General features: G+C 30.2%; 2 protein-coding genes across 2 annotated transcripts in view; one reads left to right on the forward strand and one right to left on the reverse strand.

Annotated features, from left to right (window-relative positions):
- The window catches only part of LOC113370694 (solute carrier family 28 member 3-like), a 27,850-nt gene extending 11,281 nt beyond the window's left edge, over positions 1 to 16,569 (forward strand). The window contains 13 exon segments of the mRNA XM_026611389.1: positions 3,850 to 4,024; positions 8,228 to 8,381; positions 8,481 to 8,572; positions 9,373 to 9,478; positions 9,551 to 9,712; positions 10,265 to 10,358; positions 10,412 to 10,571; positions 12,322 to 12,446; positions 12,534 to 12,620; positions 12,805 to 12,920; positions 15,986 to 16,025; positions 16,028 to 16,165; positions 16,473 to 16,569. Of these exon segments, the coding sequence (XP_026467174.1) occupies positions 3,850 to 4,024; positions 8,228 to 8,381; positions 8,481 to 8,572; positions 9,373 to 9,478; positions 9,551 to 9,712; positions 10,265 to 10,358; positions 10,412 to 10,571; positions 12,322 to 12,446; positions 12,534 to 12,620; positions 12,805 to 12,920; positions 15,986 to 16,025; positions 16,028 to 16,165; positions 16,473 to 16,543 (1,520 nt within the window). The 3' untranslated portion in view covers positions 16,544 to 16,569.
- Positions 16,570 to 17,344: 775 nt separating this feature from the next.
- The window catches only part of LOC113371252 (ceramide-1-phosphate transfer protein-like), an 11,910-nt gene continuing 10,054 nt past the window's right edge, over positions 17,345 to 19,200 (reverse strand). Inside the window, exons 2-4 of the mRNA XM_026611886.1 lie at positions 18,954 to 19,168; positions 17,670 to 17,845; positions 17,345 to 17,581 (exon numbers count right to left, since the gene is read on the reverse strand). Of these exons, the coding sequence (XP_026467671.1) occupies positions 17,453 to 17,581; positions 17,670 to 17,845; positions 18,954 to 19,168 (520 nt within the window). The 3' untranslated portion in view covers positions 17,345 to 17,452. The remainder of the gene's footprint in view (positions 17,582 to 17,669; positions 17,846 to 18,953; positions 19,169 to 19,200) is intronic.

Consider the following 19,200-nt stretch of genomic DNA (forward strand, 5'->3'; position numbering starts at 1 on the left):
CCCCGCCATAGCCTAATATAGAATAGCTTTTGTAATAAATTAAATGATTGAATTAAAAATTGACTAAATAAAAAATAGTGATATTTTTGAAAGTTTGTAGGGGTACGGACAAAATGACATGGTGTGGACAAGTTGACACACTGGCCTAATAATATGAGATAATAACTAGTTGGTTTGGTATTTAGCTTTGAGGCAAGTTACATGAACTTCCCGATATGTGTAAATAATCGACTTAATCAATAAAAAATAAATTCATTTATGATTCCGAGTGGATTTATTACACATAATTAACAGCGAACGAACACGTTGACTCGAATTTTCTGAAAGCAAATTTTCACAAATCAATACTTTTTATAATTGAACCAGTTTCTGTAGGACTTTAATGGTTTAGTATGTTCATTAGGACCAAATACTCTATCGTTATACCAAGTAAATCGTCTAATTTTGATTTTAACAAACGTCAAAAGACTACTCATTTTCTCAAACTTTGATTAATTTTTAAAATTAAACTACTTGTCATAAGGCCGTGATATTTTCAGAAAGTTTTATAAGACCATGATATATATCACCAAAAAAAGTTCCATAAAAATCCGTATAAATTTTTTTTTTCAACAGTTAATTACAAGAAAACGGCTCGGTAGATTTTCACCTAAAACTAATCAGTACCATTCTCAACTAACATCTTTCGAACAGTTTTTGATTTTTTAAAATCGATTCGGTAGTTTGAACTTAAATGTGGATGAAAAGTTTAACACTTTTTTTCAAATTACAAAGAAACGGATCGGCAGATTGTCTCACAAAACTGATAAAGTATAGTCCGCATTGAGATACATCTAATGGCTTTTAAATTTATGAAATCGGTTCAGGCGTTTTTGAGAAAACGTCGATCAAAGATTTAATTTCGTCAAATGCCAAAAAAACGATACCAATTTTTGCAAACTTTGACGAATTTTCAAAGTTAGACCAATTGTCGTGGAGCCGTAATATTTTAGTATGATCTACAAGTCTATAGTATCTACCGTTAAAAAAATAATAATTAAAATCGTCGAAAAAAATTTTTTTAACACTTTATTACAAGAAAACGGCCCGGCCGACCTCTACCAACAACTCATCAGCACGATTCACAATCAATATCTTTCGAACGGTTTTTGAATTTTTAAGATCGATTCAGAACTGCGGGCTAAAACGTGGACGAAAAAATTTTCACTTTTCTGCTATTTACAAAGAAACGGCTTGGCTAATCGTCGCGCAAAATTGATAAACGCTAGTCCTCATCGAGATACATCGAATAGCTTTTAAATTTTTGAAATCGGTCCAGCCATTTTTGAAAAAACGTCGATTTACGGCAAAAAATCTGTTCACACACACACACACATACACACACACATACTTTTTCCAAATTTGGTCTCATTCCATTTAGAATGGCTTGAAACGTCGAGAAAACATAAAATTAGCGAATCGGATTTTTTGATGAAAACATAAACTTCTCCTTCGGGAAGTTAATAATGCGACAGTTTCTAGAATCTTATTTATCGTTATTTGTTTCTATTAGAACCAATAAATATGAACTTTATTACAATTATCGGGTGTTTCTGTGTTTGATGTACTCGTAATTTGAATTGCTCAGTAAAATTTTATTTACTTACGGACAAAATTACAAATTATTCTCAAAGCAGTGAGGGCTTGAATCTTTCTGTTTGTGGATGTACCGTGAAATGTCAGATTTATTATTTAAAGTGGCGGGAAAGAGCAAAATTATTTAAAGTCATCAAATTTACAAAATTTGTCAATAACAGCAATATCTTATAAGAAACACAACATAAACTAATGCAGGACTGCACATTTTAACATCAAAAAAGAAAAATGTTTTTCTACATTCGTGGTAGCGTCCACATTGCACATGCGAGTTCAAACATGAACGAAGAATTCCCTTTGTGTACCGACAAGTTGCGGAACATTGTTCGCCATGTTTGTTTATGTTCGTTCGTGATCGTTGTGGCGTCCACACTATGCTGTTGCCGTTCGTTCTGGTACGTTCTTTTATGTTCGTTCGTGTTCGTTCGTCAGGTGTGGACGCACCTTAACACACGTCTGAAAGAAGGGGTTTTTCCACGAAAATGGAAACAGCAAAGTTTAGTGCTTCTTCCCAAAGGAAAAAAAGCACCAGATGAACCATCATCGTACCGTCCGATATGCATGCTGGATACAGCGGGTAAAATTTTTGAAAGAATAATTCACCAAAGAATAGATGTAGTAGTTGATCCAATCCTAGCAGACAATCAGTATGGTTTTCGTAAAGGGCGATCAACTATTGATGCTATAAACTTGGTTGTTAATACCGCCAAGGAAGCAATTGCTGGAACCAGATGGAAGGGGGATACGAAGAAGTACTGTCTTGTAGCTACATTGGATATAAAAAATGCTTTCAATTCTGCAAACTGGGATTGCATTATGAATGCACTCCGTGAGAAGAACGTGCCAGCATACCTCTGCAATATAGTCGCAAGCTACTTTACAGACAGAATTCTAACAGGAGGTGTGCCGCAGGGTTTTGTTCTAGGCCCTTTGCTGTGGAATATTATGTATGATGGCCTTTTGAGACTAGAGATTCCAGAATGTGTGAAACTAGTAGCATATGCAGACGATGTTGCCATAGTAGTTGTCTCCAAACAAATTGATGAGATCGTAAGTCTATTTGATATAACATTTAGAAAAATTAATCGCTGGATGGGAACAATAAACCTCCAATTAGCACAACAAAAAAGTGAAGCTGTTCTTATCACGAGTAGAAAAACAATAGAGACCATCATGCTAAAGATGGGAAATCTAGAGATCACGTCAAAACCTCACATCTGTTACCTTGCCGTAATACTTGCTCGATTGAATTTCAATCAACAGGTGGAACACGTTAGTGCTAAGGCGTCAATAGTTAAGACGAGACTTGCTCGACTGATGCCTAATGTTGGAGGCCCTAAACAAACCAGAAGGATATTACTATCGTCAGTGGTTACTTCGGTGCTGACATATGGTATCTCCATATGGGCTGATGCTCTCAAATCTCAAAAATCGAGGAGAATGGCAGGACCTATACATCGTCTGAGTGCTTTAAGAGTAGCTTGCGCATTTCGCACAATATCGGAGGAAGCAGTGTGCGTCATTTCAGGAACTCTGTCTCTCTTAGTCTTAGCAGAGGAAAGACGGACAATTTACCATAGAAAACATCAACAACCGAGTCCTGAAAAGTTGAGATTAGAAGAACGGCACAACAGCATTGACCGATGGCAGCACCTGTGGGATGTCGCAGTGAAGGGCAGATGGACGCATCGTCTCATTCCCAACATCAAAGTCTGGCTAAGTCGCAAGCATGGCGAAGTAAATTATTATACTACGCAAATGCATCGAGGCAGGGCTGTTTCCGTGGGGACCAGAGGCAAGGGCAAAGCGGAGGTTTTAGTCGGTATTACACCAGAGCAGTATCGAGTCCGACATACCCAGACAGAAGACCAGTCTGGGATGTATAAAGGCATTTCCTTCGCTATACAAAAAAAACATACACACACATCCTTTTTCTTAGGTATACCAAAATGTTCAGAAACCTTCAAAATATCGATCCATTACCATAACTACCCTACGGGAAGTTAATAAAATTGTTAAATATAATACTATATTAGTTAGCTCTAAGTTAACAGTATAAATTTTATAACATTTTTGGCTTTTCTTTTATTTAAACTATAGTATATAAAGCGATAGTATAATTTTGTGTTATAGTTTGAAGCTTTTGCCAATTCAATAGTTATTGCGTTTTAGTATGATTATTTTGTTTTAAATTACATTTAAATTTTTTTTCAGATAAAGGACGCTGCAATTATCAATGGTGTGATGGCTATGGTTTTCTTGCTATTATTTACCTTTTATTTTACTTGGGATTTTTATATTTTATGGTATTTAAACGTTTCGTATGGCCTGCTTTGAGAAAACTATTGACGCCGACTATAGAAGCATATAACAGTTTTACATCTGGAAGGTAAATATAATTATGATATTATATATTATGATATTGAATAAACAAATATTTGAAACTTTGATATATTAAAATTATTAAACTGCATATAAATCTTCAATTAGACATTATATTATAAATATTATAAATAAACATGTATCCTTAATGCAATAAAGTGGTAGCAAAAATACAATGACTCTCTTCGGTTCTTCAACTAGCTCAAGTCATATATATTACAATCCATTTTCAAAAATAATTTTGAATGTAATAGCTATAAATTTAATAATAACCCAAAAAATAGGCATACAATTTAGAAAAATAAATCTAAATCTCTTAAATTTACCATATTTATCAATATTGTTTGATTTAGATTTTATTTGTGTTTCACTGAAATTAATGTTTTATTATATTTTAAGATGTTCAATAATGATATACAAATACGATCGTAACTCGTATTAATTAGGAAATCAGATTTTTTTTATTTTACTTATTTGTAGCATGAAATCCATTTTATGGTAATATTCTTTTGTCAATAATATGGTGCTTGTAATACAATGTACAATAATACAAACAATGGAAATTAGAAAATATTTGGGAAAAATACTGGAGTATTTTTTTGAGTCTAATTAAATAACAGTTATTTAAAGAAATAAAATTAGTGGAATATATATCACAGTTATGAAGCAGACGTCTATATTATTCTGAAACTGAAAAATATATTGACAAGTATAAAAAATAAATGATTTGACTATAACTTTGCGAATTAAAAATATTCTTGAAACGTCGAAATTTATATCATATTTCGTATTCGAGTCAATATAGCACCAAGAGCCGAAAAGAATTAATGATTAAAAATGAATAACTAGCTGTAAGTGGAACTCTGTCTTAAGGCAATTATGGCATCGTGCCTTAAGGCAAATTGCTGGAACTTCCCGTACCAAAAATTATTATTTTTTTAAAAAACGAATAACATTTTTGAAAAAAAATTTCTTCGAAAAAATAAGATTTTTGAGAAACTATAAATTTGACAAAAAATTACTTTTTTTTGAAAAAAAAAAATTATTAAAAAAATTTTTTTGTTAAACCTTTTTTTTTTTGAAAAAAAATGTTTTCTTTATTTTGACATATGTTGGAAGATCTGAACTTTTTTTCTAAGCAATCGTACTGCTTTAAATGCATAGAGACAAAATATAAAGCGCGTAAGCGCCGCGTCGTTGTCTAACGAGTAAACATTGGTACGGAACCCATAGCAATGTAAACAAAATTTATGGTAAAATCTCTATAAAATATCTGATAATTTGATGTGCATATGTCTAATGATCATTTTTGACCGCCAAATGGCATTTTTTTTTACTTTTTTCGTTAGATCTCCGAAACCGCTAAACCTGCCCTTATAAAAATTTGATCAAATCTTCATCTTGTTAATACAAGTAAAATGTTTTTTGAATTATTAAAATCGGACGCTCCGTTCTATTAAAAACTGAGGTACCGATTTTGGCACTTTTTGCCCCATATCTTCGGAACGGCTAGACCTACCTCCGCCACAAACTAATCAGCACGTCTCCTTATCAATACGGATCGAATGTTTTTTAAATTATTCAAATTGCGTCATCCGTGTTCCCGAAATTGTCGACGAAAATTTGTATCCGCACACACATACATACTACGCACACACATACAAACACACACACATACATTTTTTCTAAGGTATGCCAAAATATTTAGAAACCTCAGAAAGATATATAAAAATTTTCATTTTCGATTTTTTTGCGATTACTATAACTTATCCTACGGGAAGTTAACAAGTACATTTTATTTCAATATTTGTTCATTTAACTTAAAAACTAGAATCAAACTGAAAAAACTGGAATATTTTAATAAATGTTTTGCACATCATAATTTAACAACATAATTATGTATAATTATATATCCTTACCCATTCAAACCATTAATTCTGGATAATTGTACTATTTATTTTTAATTATCTTGCATATATGCATATTTTTAGGCGCCTAATTTATGTTATCATATTTAATTTAAATATATATTTATATATATACTAGCTGACCCGGCAAACGTTGTTTTGCCATAAAAATATTTCTAGTACAAAAGGTTTAATATGCCACATAACAATATGCCCAGCAAATTGACTGAGATTGAAAAAAAATGAGAGATCGAAAAATTTTACAGCTTTGCCATAAATTTTAATAGTACCTTATTAAAAACTGTTGCACCTTCAGATTTTAATATTCAATTAAAATTAAAATTTAACTCTTTATTTTTATAAAAAAAATTGCTTTTTAACTTCCCGTGGTGCAAGTTATAGTAATAGCAACAAAAAATCGAAAATGAAGATTTTTATATATCTTTACGTTTCAATGGTTTCTGAATATTTTGGCATACCTTAAAAAAATGGATGTATGTGTGTGTGTGTGTGTGTATGTGTATGTGTGTGTATGCGTGTGTGTGCGTCGACGATTTCGGGAACACCGATTATCCGATTTGAATATTTCAAAAAACATTCGATTCGTATTGATAATGAGACGTGCTGATTAGTTTTTGGCGAAAGCGGGTCAAGCCGTTCCGAAGATACGGGGCAAAAAGTGCCAAAAACGGTAACTCAGTTTTTAAGAGAATGAAGCGTCCGATTTTAGTAATTTAAAAAAACATTTTACTTGTATTAAGGGAATGAACAACTGGTAAAATTTTTGGAAAGGCAGGTCCAGCGGTTATAGACTCTCAATAAAAATAATTAATAGAGATAATTATAGAGATTTTAATATTGTGATAAATATTGTGTACACATTTTGTGTAATTTTTTTTGGGTTCCGTACCAAGACGGAACCCAAATTTTAATTTTTAATTACGGTACTGAAAGTTCCAGCAATTTGCCTTGGCACGATGCCATGCGCTTCACTAGTTAACTTCCCGTAGGGCAAGTTATAGTAATCGCAAAAAAATCGAAAATGAAAATTTTTATATATCTTTACGTTTCAAAGGTTTCTGAACATTTTGGCATACCTTAGAAAAAATGGATGTATGTGTGTGTGTGTGTGTGTGTGTATGTATGTATGTATGTGCGTGTGTGTATGTATGTGCGGATACAAATTTTCGTCGACGATTTCGGGAACACGGATCAACCGATTTGAATAATTCAAAAAACATTCGATTCGTATTGACAAGGATACGTGCTGATTAGTTTTTGACGAAGGCAGGTCTAGCCGTTCCAAAGATAAGGGGCAAAAAGTGCCGAAAACGGTAAATCAGTTTTTAAGAGAACGGAGCATCCGATTTGAATAATTCAAAAAACATTTCACTTGTATTGACAAGATGAAGAATCGATAAAATTTTCATAAAGGTAGATCTAGCGGTTTCGGAGATATGAAGGAAAAAGTAAAAAAATGAGCCATTTGGCGGTCAAAAATGATCATTAGACATATGCACATCAAATTATCAGATATTTTATAGAGATTTTAACAATAAGTATACATTTTGTTAACATTCCTATGGGTTCCGTACCAATGCTTATGCGTTAGACAGTGACGCGGCGCTTACGCGCTTTATATTTTGTCCCTATGCAGTTAAAGCAGTACGATTGCTTTGAAAAGAAAGTTCAGATCTTCCACAATATGTCAAAATAAAAAAAAAAAAATTTTCAAAAAAAAAACAAACAAAAAAATTAAAAAAAAATTTTTTTTTTTTAAAAAATTTTTCAAAAAAAAGTAATTTTTTGTCCAATTTTTAGTTTTTCAAAAATCTTATTTTTTCAAAGTATTTTTTTTTCAAAAATGTTAATCGTTTTTAAAAAAATAATAATTTTTGGTACGGGAAGTTCCAGCAATTTGCCTTAAGGCACGATGTCTTAATTGCCTTAAGACAGAATTCCACTTACAGCTAGTTTTATATATAATTTGAGGCAAAATGACATACTTATATAATAGACAAAATGACGTTGTGCTATTTTACTGGGCAAACAACACATTTTTACTTCTATTACTAAATTACTAAAAACAAACAAAAAGATCCAACGGTATAAAGAATACCGTAGGAAAATACCATATTTTACTGGTAGTCCAACACCAAAGATGAGTAAAAAATGAGAATGTGGTTGTAATATCAATAAATCAATAAATATCATTAAAAAACAAAATACCATGTTGTTCATAATTCCCCTATATCATTTTTGTATATGCATAAGAGTTTATAATATATGACGTTTACTTTTAGATGGGTATATGCGACTATAATATCACTTATTTTGAGCGCGATAATAATTTTTATTATCGCCGACAGTTGGAAAACCCCCGAAAGATTGCAATCATTTTCTGGAATATTTATCATACTTTTTCTTGGATTCTTCTTTTCTAAATATCCTGGGAAGGTTTGTTCATATTAACTTATTTAAAAATTAGTACACATCAAGTGTTTTATAATTGTTATAAATGATAACAACAATAACAGCCATTTAATAATTTTGCAGATTAATTGGAAGCCTGTTTTTGGAGGCATTATTTGCCAGATTGTTCTTGGTATGATCACTATACGTTGGGAGGTAGGCAGAGATATTTTCAGGTATTTTTGTAACTTTTTACATTACAATATAAATTCAATAGATACGTTAGAAAAATATCAGGAAAAACTTCAGTAACAGTTTTTGTTCAAAATATTGAAGTTTTGTTAAAATATTGTAGTTTTCTGCCTTTAACATGGAATTATTTTTAATCTTTTATTGTCAACTGCATACTACAAGAACGATCCTGTGTAACAAAAATTAACATGGTTTTCAAAATTATAATATTGAATGGAAAATTAACAGCAAATTATTATTTTTACGTTAAACTTTATTTGCGCAAGATGCGTCATCTTCTTGAATAAAATGATGCTTAACACTTTTGTTATACTTATTGTAATTATTTCCTAAAAAATATTCAAGTAAAATAACTCGAGTGCGGTAGACAGACATGGGCCACAGGTTGGAGTGGGCCACCCGAATAACTGTAAGACTAGTGACATGTATGTCGAACTGCATAACTAGTTATCATATTTTGATGCTTGCTCAATTTTAAAAAGTATTTAGAGGTTATACACATGCATTTGCACTGTACAGAGAAACGCACAAAGAATGTCCCTTCGTAAACTTTTAACCGATTTGTCATCACTTTTCACGAGAAAAATTCAAGTACATATGCAATATATTATATAGACATATAATTCTTTGAAATGCAAAGCGATACTTGGCGATTGTTTACATTGTCTTTTTGTGGGATTAATTAATTAATCTATAGTATAAATTCACTTTCGAATCTGATATTAACATTTTATTGGCTAAAATCATCGAATATTTGACCAATGAAAATTTCGTTTGTTTTTAGCTGCTTAGGTGAAAAAGTATCGAAGTTCTTGAAATATACTGATTCTGGTAGTGCGTTTGTTTATTCGGATTTGTTAGTATTCGACAATCCAATTTTTGGTTTTCAGGTATGATATAACTTAATATAGAGATAATGTTGTACACAGATATAATAAATAACTTTTTGTTTCGTGTAATAGGTACTGTCTATAATATATTTTTTCTCATTTACGATAAACATTTTGTTTTACTTGGAAACTCTGCAATGGGTTCTTCTAAAATTGGGTTGGATTTTGCAAACAATAGTTGGAACAACAGTCTGTGAAAGCGTGGTTGCTGCTGCAAATATGTTTATAGGAATGGTAATAAAATATTTTATAATTTTATAAAATAAAAAATAAAAATTATAATATGCTAGCAAAATATTAGATGTTTATAAATTTGAAGTGTATGTTTGTAATACTTAAATAGCCGTTTTATGCTGCCTGCATATGAATGGTAATGGTAAATAGGTTAAATATAACAAATAAACATTTTTTTCACTTGCCGAAGCAGTTTGTGTTTTCGAAAAAAAAACTAGTTTCTAATTTTAAATTTTTGCACCTCGCTTCAAATCATTCGAAATAGAATGAGACTAAATTGCGAAGTGTGTATGCCTATGTGTGTGCGTGTATGTATGAGCCGATTTTTCACCTTTCGTCGACGTTTCCTCGAAAACGTCTGGACCGATTTTAGAAATTTAGCAAAATTAAAGATTAGCTTAACTAATAATTCTTAAAATATTTTTTTAATAAAGATTTAAAAACCTAGAGTATGGCCACGGATAATGTACGCAACACCTCTTCTTGGACATAGTGTTTTATTTGAAAAAAGATTGTTTTATTTTTAGTAATAAAGTTAATATGTTCTTACAGACAGAAGCACCGTTGGTCATAAAACCATATATAGATATTTTGACTAATTCTGAACTTCACTCGATTATTACGTCAGGATTCGCTACAGTTTCAGGTAACAACAAATAGCAAATTTATTAATACTTTATAATAAAAAAAACATTTTAGGTACTGTATTAGCAGCGTACATTAGCTTCGGAGCTGAGCCAGCTCATCTGCTAACATCGAGTGTCATGGCAGCACCCGCTTCATTGGCATTTAGTAAATTATTTTATCCCGAAACAGAAAAATCAAAAACTACTGCTTCAAATATACAAATGGCAAAATCGTAAGATTATAATTTATTATTTATAAACGTAAATAATATACATAATAATATAAAGCAACATTTGAGATCAGTTTTCGAAGCGAAGAACGCATAATATTAATTCGTTTAAATTGACTTGAGTTTATAAATGATCATTTGATAATGCAATATTTATTTTTGCAGAAAATATTGCTTTTACGTTTAATTACTCAATATTTTAAAAAACCTAGGGAGACTGAGTAGCAATAAATCACCATCACTCCATCCACTCCAAGACAAATTGCTGGAACTTCCCGTAACGTAATTAAAAATTCGAGAAATGAGATTCGATTCGATTGTTTTAAATAATTTCAAATAGATTATTTATTATAAATACATACTGTAAATTTATAAGTGCTTATTATATTGGGCGAGTAGCGTATTCTACAAATAACTTATGTGTATGTTTACAAGAAATTTGTTCAATTTTTTTTTAAATTTGATTTTTTTGATAATTTTGAAAATTTTTTAAAAGTTCGAAATTTTTTAGAATCTCTGTAATAAAACGATTGTTTTATATTTATTGATAATTTGAAATTTTTTCAAAATATCCGAATATTTCTTGAATTTTTGTAAGATTTTTTTTTTCATTTTGATATTTTTCGAAATTTAGATTTTTTTGAAAATGATAAAAATTTTCGAAAATTTGAGTTTTTGAAACTTTAATTTTTTTTTGAAAATTCTGAATTTTTTTTCGAAAATTTTCAAAACTACGAAATTTTTTGTGAAACCATTTTTTGCACACCGTCTACACAAACAAAAGGTTTTCGCGATTTCACACGTTGGTCTGTGAATCATATTGGCCACACTAAAGCAGATTGTACAGAATTCTGAATCTTTTTAGTTCAGTACTTTATGCTTTAATTAATCCAAAATTAAGTAGATAAATATTTGATACCCGCGGCGTATTAAACTACTTGTGAGTGATATTTTGCCTTATAACAAGTTGCATGAACTAATAAGAATTCAGAATTAGCAATTTAAAAATTATGACGAGATAATTTTAAAATTCTTACAAGGTCCACTTCTCCAAACTTTGAAATTTTGTAATTAAACAACTTTCGTAAGATCATAATAATTTAGAATGTTCGTTAAGACCATCAACACTAAGAGTTTAATCAAACTCATCGCAAAAAAATTTCAATAACTAATTTCGAAAAACAGCCCGTCCAATCTTCACCAAAAACCAATCAGCACGATTCCCAATTACGGTTTCATAACTTCGCAGAAAAGAAGTTTATGCTTTTGTCAGAAAATTGAAATTGCAATTTATATTTTTTCTCGACGTTTCAAGACTAAATAGTTTGATACCAAATTTGCAAAAAGTATGAGTGTGTGTGGTCCATGTGTGGTCGCATGTAAAACGATTTTTGACCTTTCGTCGCTAATAAGTTTTTCGCAACGCGTCGCGAACGCGTTCGGCCAAGCTGTTTCTTTACAATTGGTAAATAAAGTACAAATACTTTCGTTCAAGTTCTAGTCAAAAATCATGAGCCGATTTCAAAAATTCGAAAATTGTTTAAAAGATATTGGTCAGTTTTTTGAGGACCGAATATACAATTTCAAAAAAGCAATATTTTTAACTGATCTGGTGCACATGAAAGAAATAGATTACTTGATTTGAAATTGTTTTGTGCAATAAGGGCTTATTTCTTGACATAGAGATTATTCTAATTATTTATATTCATTGTGTATGACTTATTTTTACTTTTCATGTCTTATTTAATAATAGTACTGATGCTTCATTATTGGACGCAGCGTGCAATGGTGCAATGCAAGCCACTAGCATCATTTTGGGAGTCATTGCAAATATAATTGCGTTTGTCGCTTTTGTGGCATTTTTAAATGGAACAGTAGGTAAGTCATTTGATATAGATAAAATTTGCATTATATAATTAGTTTAATTATTAAATACCAAGCTTAACAAATTGTTATTTGTTAAAGGTTATCTTGGCACCCTTGTCGGAAATGCCGACTTAACTTTCGAACAAATTTTCGGATACATCTTTATGCCATTGAGCTGGGTTATGGGTAAATACTAATAATTCTCTCTTAATTCAATAATTCTCTGGCAGTGTTAAAAAAGTTTGAAATTAGTCAAAAAACATCGCTTCAATCGATTTGTAAATTTGCAATAGATATTTATAAAGTTATTTCAAAATTGTACAAAATTATTTTTACTAGTTTATTAAATTGTAAAATTATTCATACACAGGAATTCCCTGGAGCGAATGCGAGTACGTGGGTACATTAATAGGATTAAAAACTGTAATAAATGAATTTGCTGCTTATCAGAAATTAGGTGCCTACAAAAAAGCAGGACTCCTTTCAGTAAGATATTACAAGGTTACTCATTATATTTTGAAAATATTCAAAGCTTTTCACAAACTATTGCCATTTATGGAATCTTTATAAATTTTATCGTTATCAATATCGTTATAAATGAATATCATAATAAATTCGAAGTGTAAATAGAGAAATTAATTTTCAATTTATAAATTAAGATCGAAAAATGCAAACAATTATGTTTGTTTGGCGTTTTTTCAAAAGTACACTAATTCGTTGTCACTTGATTAGAGCTTGCATCGATTAGTTTTACGTGACAATCGTCCGGGCCGTTTCTTTAGAATTAGCGCTAAAGTGCAAAATTTTTTGTCCACAAAAATCCTGAACCAAGTTAAACATTCAAAAACAGTTCGAAAGATATTAGTTGGGGATCGTGATTATTAGTTTTTGGTAGAGATTGGGCGGGCCGTTGTTTCATAAATAATTCGTAACACGAAAATTGCTGGAATTTTCTGTACCGTAAATTGAAATTCATTGAAACTTTGGAAGTTTGACAAAATGTTGATTGACGAATGAATATGATCATTTTTAGCCGCTAAACGACGTGTTTTTTTAATTTTTTCTCCGAATCTCCAAAACCGCAGGAATTTATCCGATTTTTTATTCCGTTAATACAAGCAAATAATTTTGACGCGAATCTGCAAAACGGCTGAACCGTTTTGTGCTAATCACTAGTCAATAAGTCTTTGTATCAATACGAATTGAATGTTTTTTGAACAATTGTATCCATGCATACAAATAACATCAATCTTTTCCAAGATATGCCAAAATGTTCAGAAAACTTTGGAACGTAAAGATATACAAAAATTTTCATTTTAGATTTTTTGCGATTACTTTAATTTACCTTAGAGAAGGTTAAAACGGTTAGAAAGACAAAGCCTTTAAAAGTTTACATATGCAACTACTTGAAATAATATCACTGTCTCATTATACACAGGTCCACAAGAAAAAATTGTCTCTATATTGGATGTGCGGCATATGTTTCCAAATGTAGTTTTTGCCGCTGAAAACGAATCTAAACTAGGGGTCAATTAGCAGCAAATTAGAAAACAATGAACAAACGACAAAATCTCTCATCTAGTAATTCTTCTGCATGATGATGAAAATTATATATTTTCGATCGTTTCCTGCCCTTTTTACTTTTAATGACCATTGAGTATTCACTTATCACTTATAAAGATCTATTAATTTTTTTTATAGAATACAGCAGTACCAACACAATTTCAGATATCGAAATTGCAAACGTGGTTTCAGATTACCCAAGGGCAATGGGGAGTGAATATTTTTGCAATTTACTGCTGAATTATACAAAAAACTCAATAGATCATTTAATTGAATCTCAGTTAAGTCATTTAAAGTAAAAATGGCCAAGTCATCTTAGTCATTTAAAGTATAAAGGGCCAAGAAACGACAGAAATTATAAGATTTCAAGTATCATGCAGAAGAATTACTAGATCCGAGTTTTTGTCATTTTTATTTTGTTTTTTTTCCAATTTTTATTGTTAATTGACCCCCAATTTTGAATCTAGATTCGTGTTCAGTGGTAAAAACTATATTGGAAAACATTGCGCACGCCCAATACAGACACATTTTTTGTAGACCTGTGTAATTAATAAACATATGTTTGAAATATTATAAAAAGATTATTATATAAATACTGTAAAATAAGTGCATGCTTATTAAATTGGACGATATTGTTGCTTATAATGATTGTCAGACCTTTCTGATACATTTCTGATAAATGTTCGCCCGAATTATTAGGTTATCATATCACTGTTTATTAACTTCCCGTAGGGTAAGTTATAGTAATCGCAAAAAAATCGAAAATGAAATTTTATATATCTTTACGTTTCAGAGGTTTCTGAATATTTTGGCATACCTTAGAAAAAATGGATGTATGTGTGTGTGTGTGTGTGTGCGTGTATATATGTTTGTGCGGATACAAATTTTCGTCGACGATTTCGGGAACACGGATGAAGCCATTTGAATAATTCAAAAAACATCGATTTGTATTGATAAGGAGACGTGCTGATTAGTTTTTGGCGGAGGCAGGTCTAGCCGTTCTGAAGATATGGGGCAAAAAGTGCCAAACACGGTACCTCAGTTTTTAAGAGAAGGGAGCGTCCGATTTCAATAATTCAAAAAGCATTTTACTTGTATTGACAAGATGAAGAATTGATCAAATTTTCATAAGGGCAGGTCTAGCGGTTTCGGAGATCTAACAAAAAAGTAAAAAAAAGCCATTTGGCGGTCGAAAATGATCATTAGACATATGCACATGAAATTATCATATATTTTATAGAGATTTTAACAATAAGTATAAATTTTGTTTACATTCCTATGGGTTCCGTACCAATGTTTATCAGTTAGACAGCGACGCGGCGCTTACGCGCTTTATATTTTGTCTCTTTGCTTTGAAAAAAAGTTCAGATCTTCCAAAATATGTCAAAATAAAGAAAACATTTTTTTTTTCAAAAAAAAAATTTTTTTTAATTTTTTTTTTTTTTCAAAAAAAAGTAATTTTTTGTCCAATTCATAGTTTCTCAAAAAATCTTATTTTTTCAAAGTAATTTTTTTTTCAAAAATGTTAATCGTTTTTAAAAAAATAATAATTTTTGATACGGGAAGTCCCAGCAATTTGCCTTAAGGCACGATGCCTTAATTATCTCAAGACAGAATTCCACTTACAGCTAGATATTCAAGATATGATTTAAAATTTCGAAATTTATAAATTTCAGCTTTTTTATAAGCTGTCGTTTAGAAGCCATCAAACTCACAAATCCTGAAAAGGATTGAATTTACCAACTTTAAATTTTTGCCACGATTGAACTATAATAACAATGCGTCCCAAGTTTCATCAAAAGCGCAAAATCCGTTTTTGAGAATAAATTCATTTAAATATTGGCATTGAGCGCAAAGCCATCAATCTCGCATATCAATTTTTTTTTCAGTTACTATGTCTTACCTTTTGGTTAGTTTTTAAATAATTACTTCAGCTACTTCGTTCTACCTTCCTACCTTAGTTTACAGTCAGAATTATTACTCAACAGCCACGTAGTGCTGCCATCGCCACTTACTCAGTGTGTGGATTTGCAACCCTGCCTCAATCGGTATCGTAATAGCGGTGTTAGGAGCATTGAGCCCCAAACAGAAGCAAAATATCACAGCAGTCTCATTCAGGGCCTTCATCTCGGGTAATGCTGTGTGCTTCCTAACAGCCAGTATTGCAGGTATAATTATGATTTGTCAATCGAAACAGCAGTAACAACTGAAATGATAGATATTTATTACTAAAATTAGTGTTGTTTCTTTTAATAAAATATGATTAAAGTAAAAAAGCTGATTAAAAACATATTGACAATCATTTTATATAACTCTTCTTATATGAGAATTTTCATATGAGGGCTTGATAGTAAAAATGAATTAGAATGAATAGCAATTCTAGCATTTAATTCATTGATTAAATCGTATCGTAAAGAGCAAATTGTTCTATATTATATATTAAATAAATTTAATTTGACATTAAATATGTTTTAGGTCTTTTGATGGGTGATGATGATCTTCCACAAATGAATACAAGGCACTCTTTTGGCATACTAAATACTTGACGATTCAATTACACTTACACCAACATGCTTATATATATATATATATATATATATATATATATATATATATATATATATACACTCATGGGAGAATATTTTTAAACATTCAAATGCTATTGTACATATTTACAAAAATAGTCTGATTATATAGCATAATGATAAAAAATTATTTATTATATTTATTTAAAAATACTATTGTTTTATTTCATTCATTTGTTTATTTTAATGAAATACAAACTCATTGATATATTTTTATAAAATATATGTATTCTCTTATTTAAAGGGGCAGTAAAATTTATAAATTTTTAAGACACTTAAAGCAAAGAACTTTCTTCTTTATATAGGCTATCATATTATATAAGTCACAATACAGACAATATTATGTTTTTGTAATTTTTTTCAATAAATTCTTAACAAGTCTCTTTATAACATATACATAATTCTACTTCAAATATTTTTTTTTATTTAGAGTGTCACTACTTCATCCATCCAAATAATTTTTGTGCAAATAAGATTTCGATATGTATATATTATAAAACTTAATTTTCTCGTTTCTATAATAACCTTTCTGTTCGTGACTTTTCATATTTTATTATCACAGAGAAAAAAAGCAATTAAATGTACTAACATCTTTTAAAAAATTTCTAAAATCAAAATGCAAAAGTGTCTTTTTGCATTTTTTATAAATTGGAATGATTTGTCATGTCTTTCTTTTTCCATACATCAAATAAAAATTTTATCTATATATTATTGGTTTAAATTAATATTTCATAATATAAAATATATCATAGTGCATAGAAATCTTATATTAAAAACTTCTAGTGTGATTGAACTAAAAAATAATAAATTAATATAAAATGTGAATAAATTAATTTAAAGGAATAACTCATGTGTTTGAGTAACCCAGTTCTAGGGCAAATCATGTAGATCATGATTGGAGTATAAATCATCTGTTCGTTTATAGACATCTGCAGTTACAGACAGCATTTTAGGAAGCACTGTAATAGCTCTTTGTACATCCTCCTCATCGCCACAAACCTAAATGATAATTTAGATAAAAGATTATTTGTTTTAAATATGTCATGTGGTAAAAATATATTCTATTAGGCATTTACAAGAAACACACCTTTTTCAACAATACTTCTCGGGTTGGCATGGTATACATGGCTACATTAGCTCCTTTTTTAATAAGCCATGGATGAAATTTAGCTAACGTATTATTGTAAGCAATTTGGCAAACATGACTAGTCTTTTGACAATTATCCAGTTCACCCAAAGCTTTCAGAAATTCTCTTATAAAATCTAGAACAGCAAAAATAATATGGATTAAATACAGATATAAATATTTAGAACACATAGACCAACAACATGTATTTTGAAATCTTATGTTTAAAAGTAATGTAATGAGAAGTTTGTTATAACTTAAGTCCACATAATGCAAATTCTGAATAATATAATCAATGTTTTCTGTGCAGTCACTCTACTTTAAGTACACATTCCGGCGCAGTGAATTCGACAGAATCAGATTTAAGTTTGGCTCAGAAGGCTCATTGTTTTTATACTTTCATTAAATTATTTTTTCTATAATGCTGGATGTGTGTTTTATTAATAAATATAATACTCTTATAGTATAGCAGAATATTCATAGGTGTATATATAAAATATGTTGATGGCACAAACTCTACATTTTTGCAAACAATACAATTAAATTGAATTTAAATATAAATTAGATCAATAGTATTACAAATTTGCGAATACAGTATAGCAAAATATAGATATATGTATGTGTGCTCAAAATATTTGCAGCACAATTTCATTTTTCAAATAATAAAATTGTTTATGTAAAGATAATTATCAGATTTTGTTGGAATTTTCAAACAACATAAGTAATTATCACATTGAAAACACAGTGCTTTTTAACATTTTGTATATAAAAAAGCGCCTGGCGCACTATCAAGTTATCCAAAGTTCAACTAATGTAGATGTATACCTGGTAAATGTAAAATAAAAAGACTACTAAAACATTCCATAGCTTGCTGAATAGTTAATTAGAGATAATATACCTAAGCCTCTATGCAATCATAATATTCTGCTGTCAGAAAAATACACATCTTTATCTAATATATCATTATTTCTTACATATTCCATCATTACTTAACATTTTGATGTCAAAAAGCATCTGGTGCAGTGTACTTTTTAAAACAAGCTCCAACTGTCAAACTTTGCAAAGTTCAAATACAAACTAATGTGGACATGTACCTAGTAAATGTAAAATAACAATGCTACTGAACTCTCTACTGCATGCTAAATGGTTGACCCTGTATCTGTCAGATAGACTGGGCCCGACAAAGGATTAAAAGAAAAGTTATACCTACATCGTGAAAGTTGTTTCATAATATAAATAACATACCTAAGCCTCTATGCAATCGCAGTAACGTTCTGCTGCCAGAAGTGTACTCTTCTTTATCTAATAAATCATTATTTTTTTCATATTCTATCATCGACTTAAACGTTTGGAAATTTTTTCCATTATTAGGATCATTTAGCAGACTTTCCAAAATATCTACCTTGGATTTTACGTCACTACTCACAAAACCAAACACTGTTCCCATGAGTTGGAAAAATCTAAAATATAATTAATATAAATACAATAAATA

The sequence above is a fragment of the Ctenocephalides felis genome, unplaced genomic scaffold, assembly GCF_003426905.1.
Source record: "Ctenocephalides felis isolate EL2017-DRISC unplaced genomic scaffold, ASM342690v1 CF-g0.4_SCAFFOLD_01492, whole genome shotgun sequence".
Taxonomy (NCBI): Eukaryota; Metazoa; Arthropoda; class Insecta; order Siphonaptera; family Pulicidae; genus Ctenocephalides; species Ctenocephalides felis.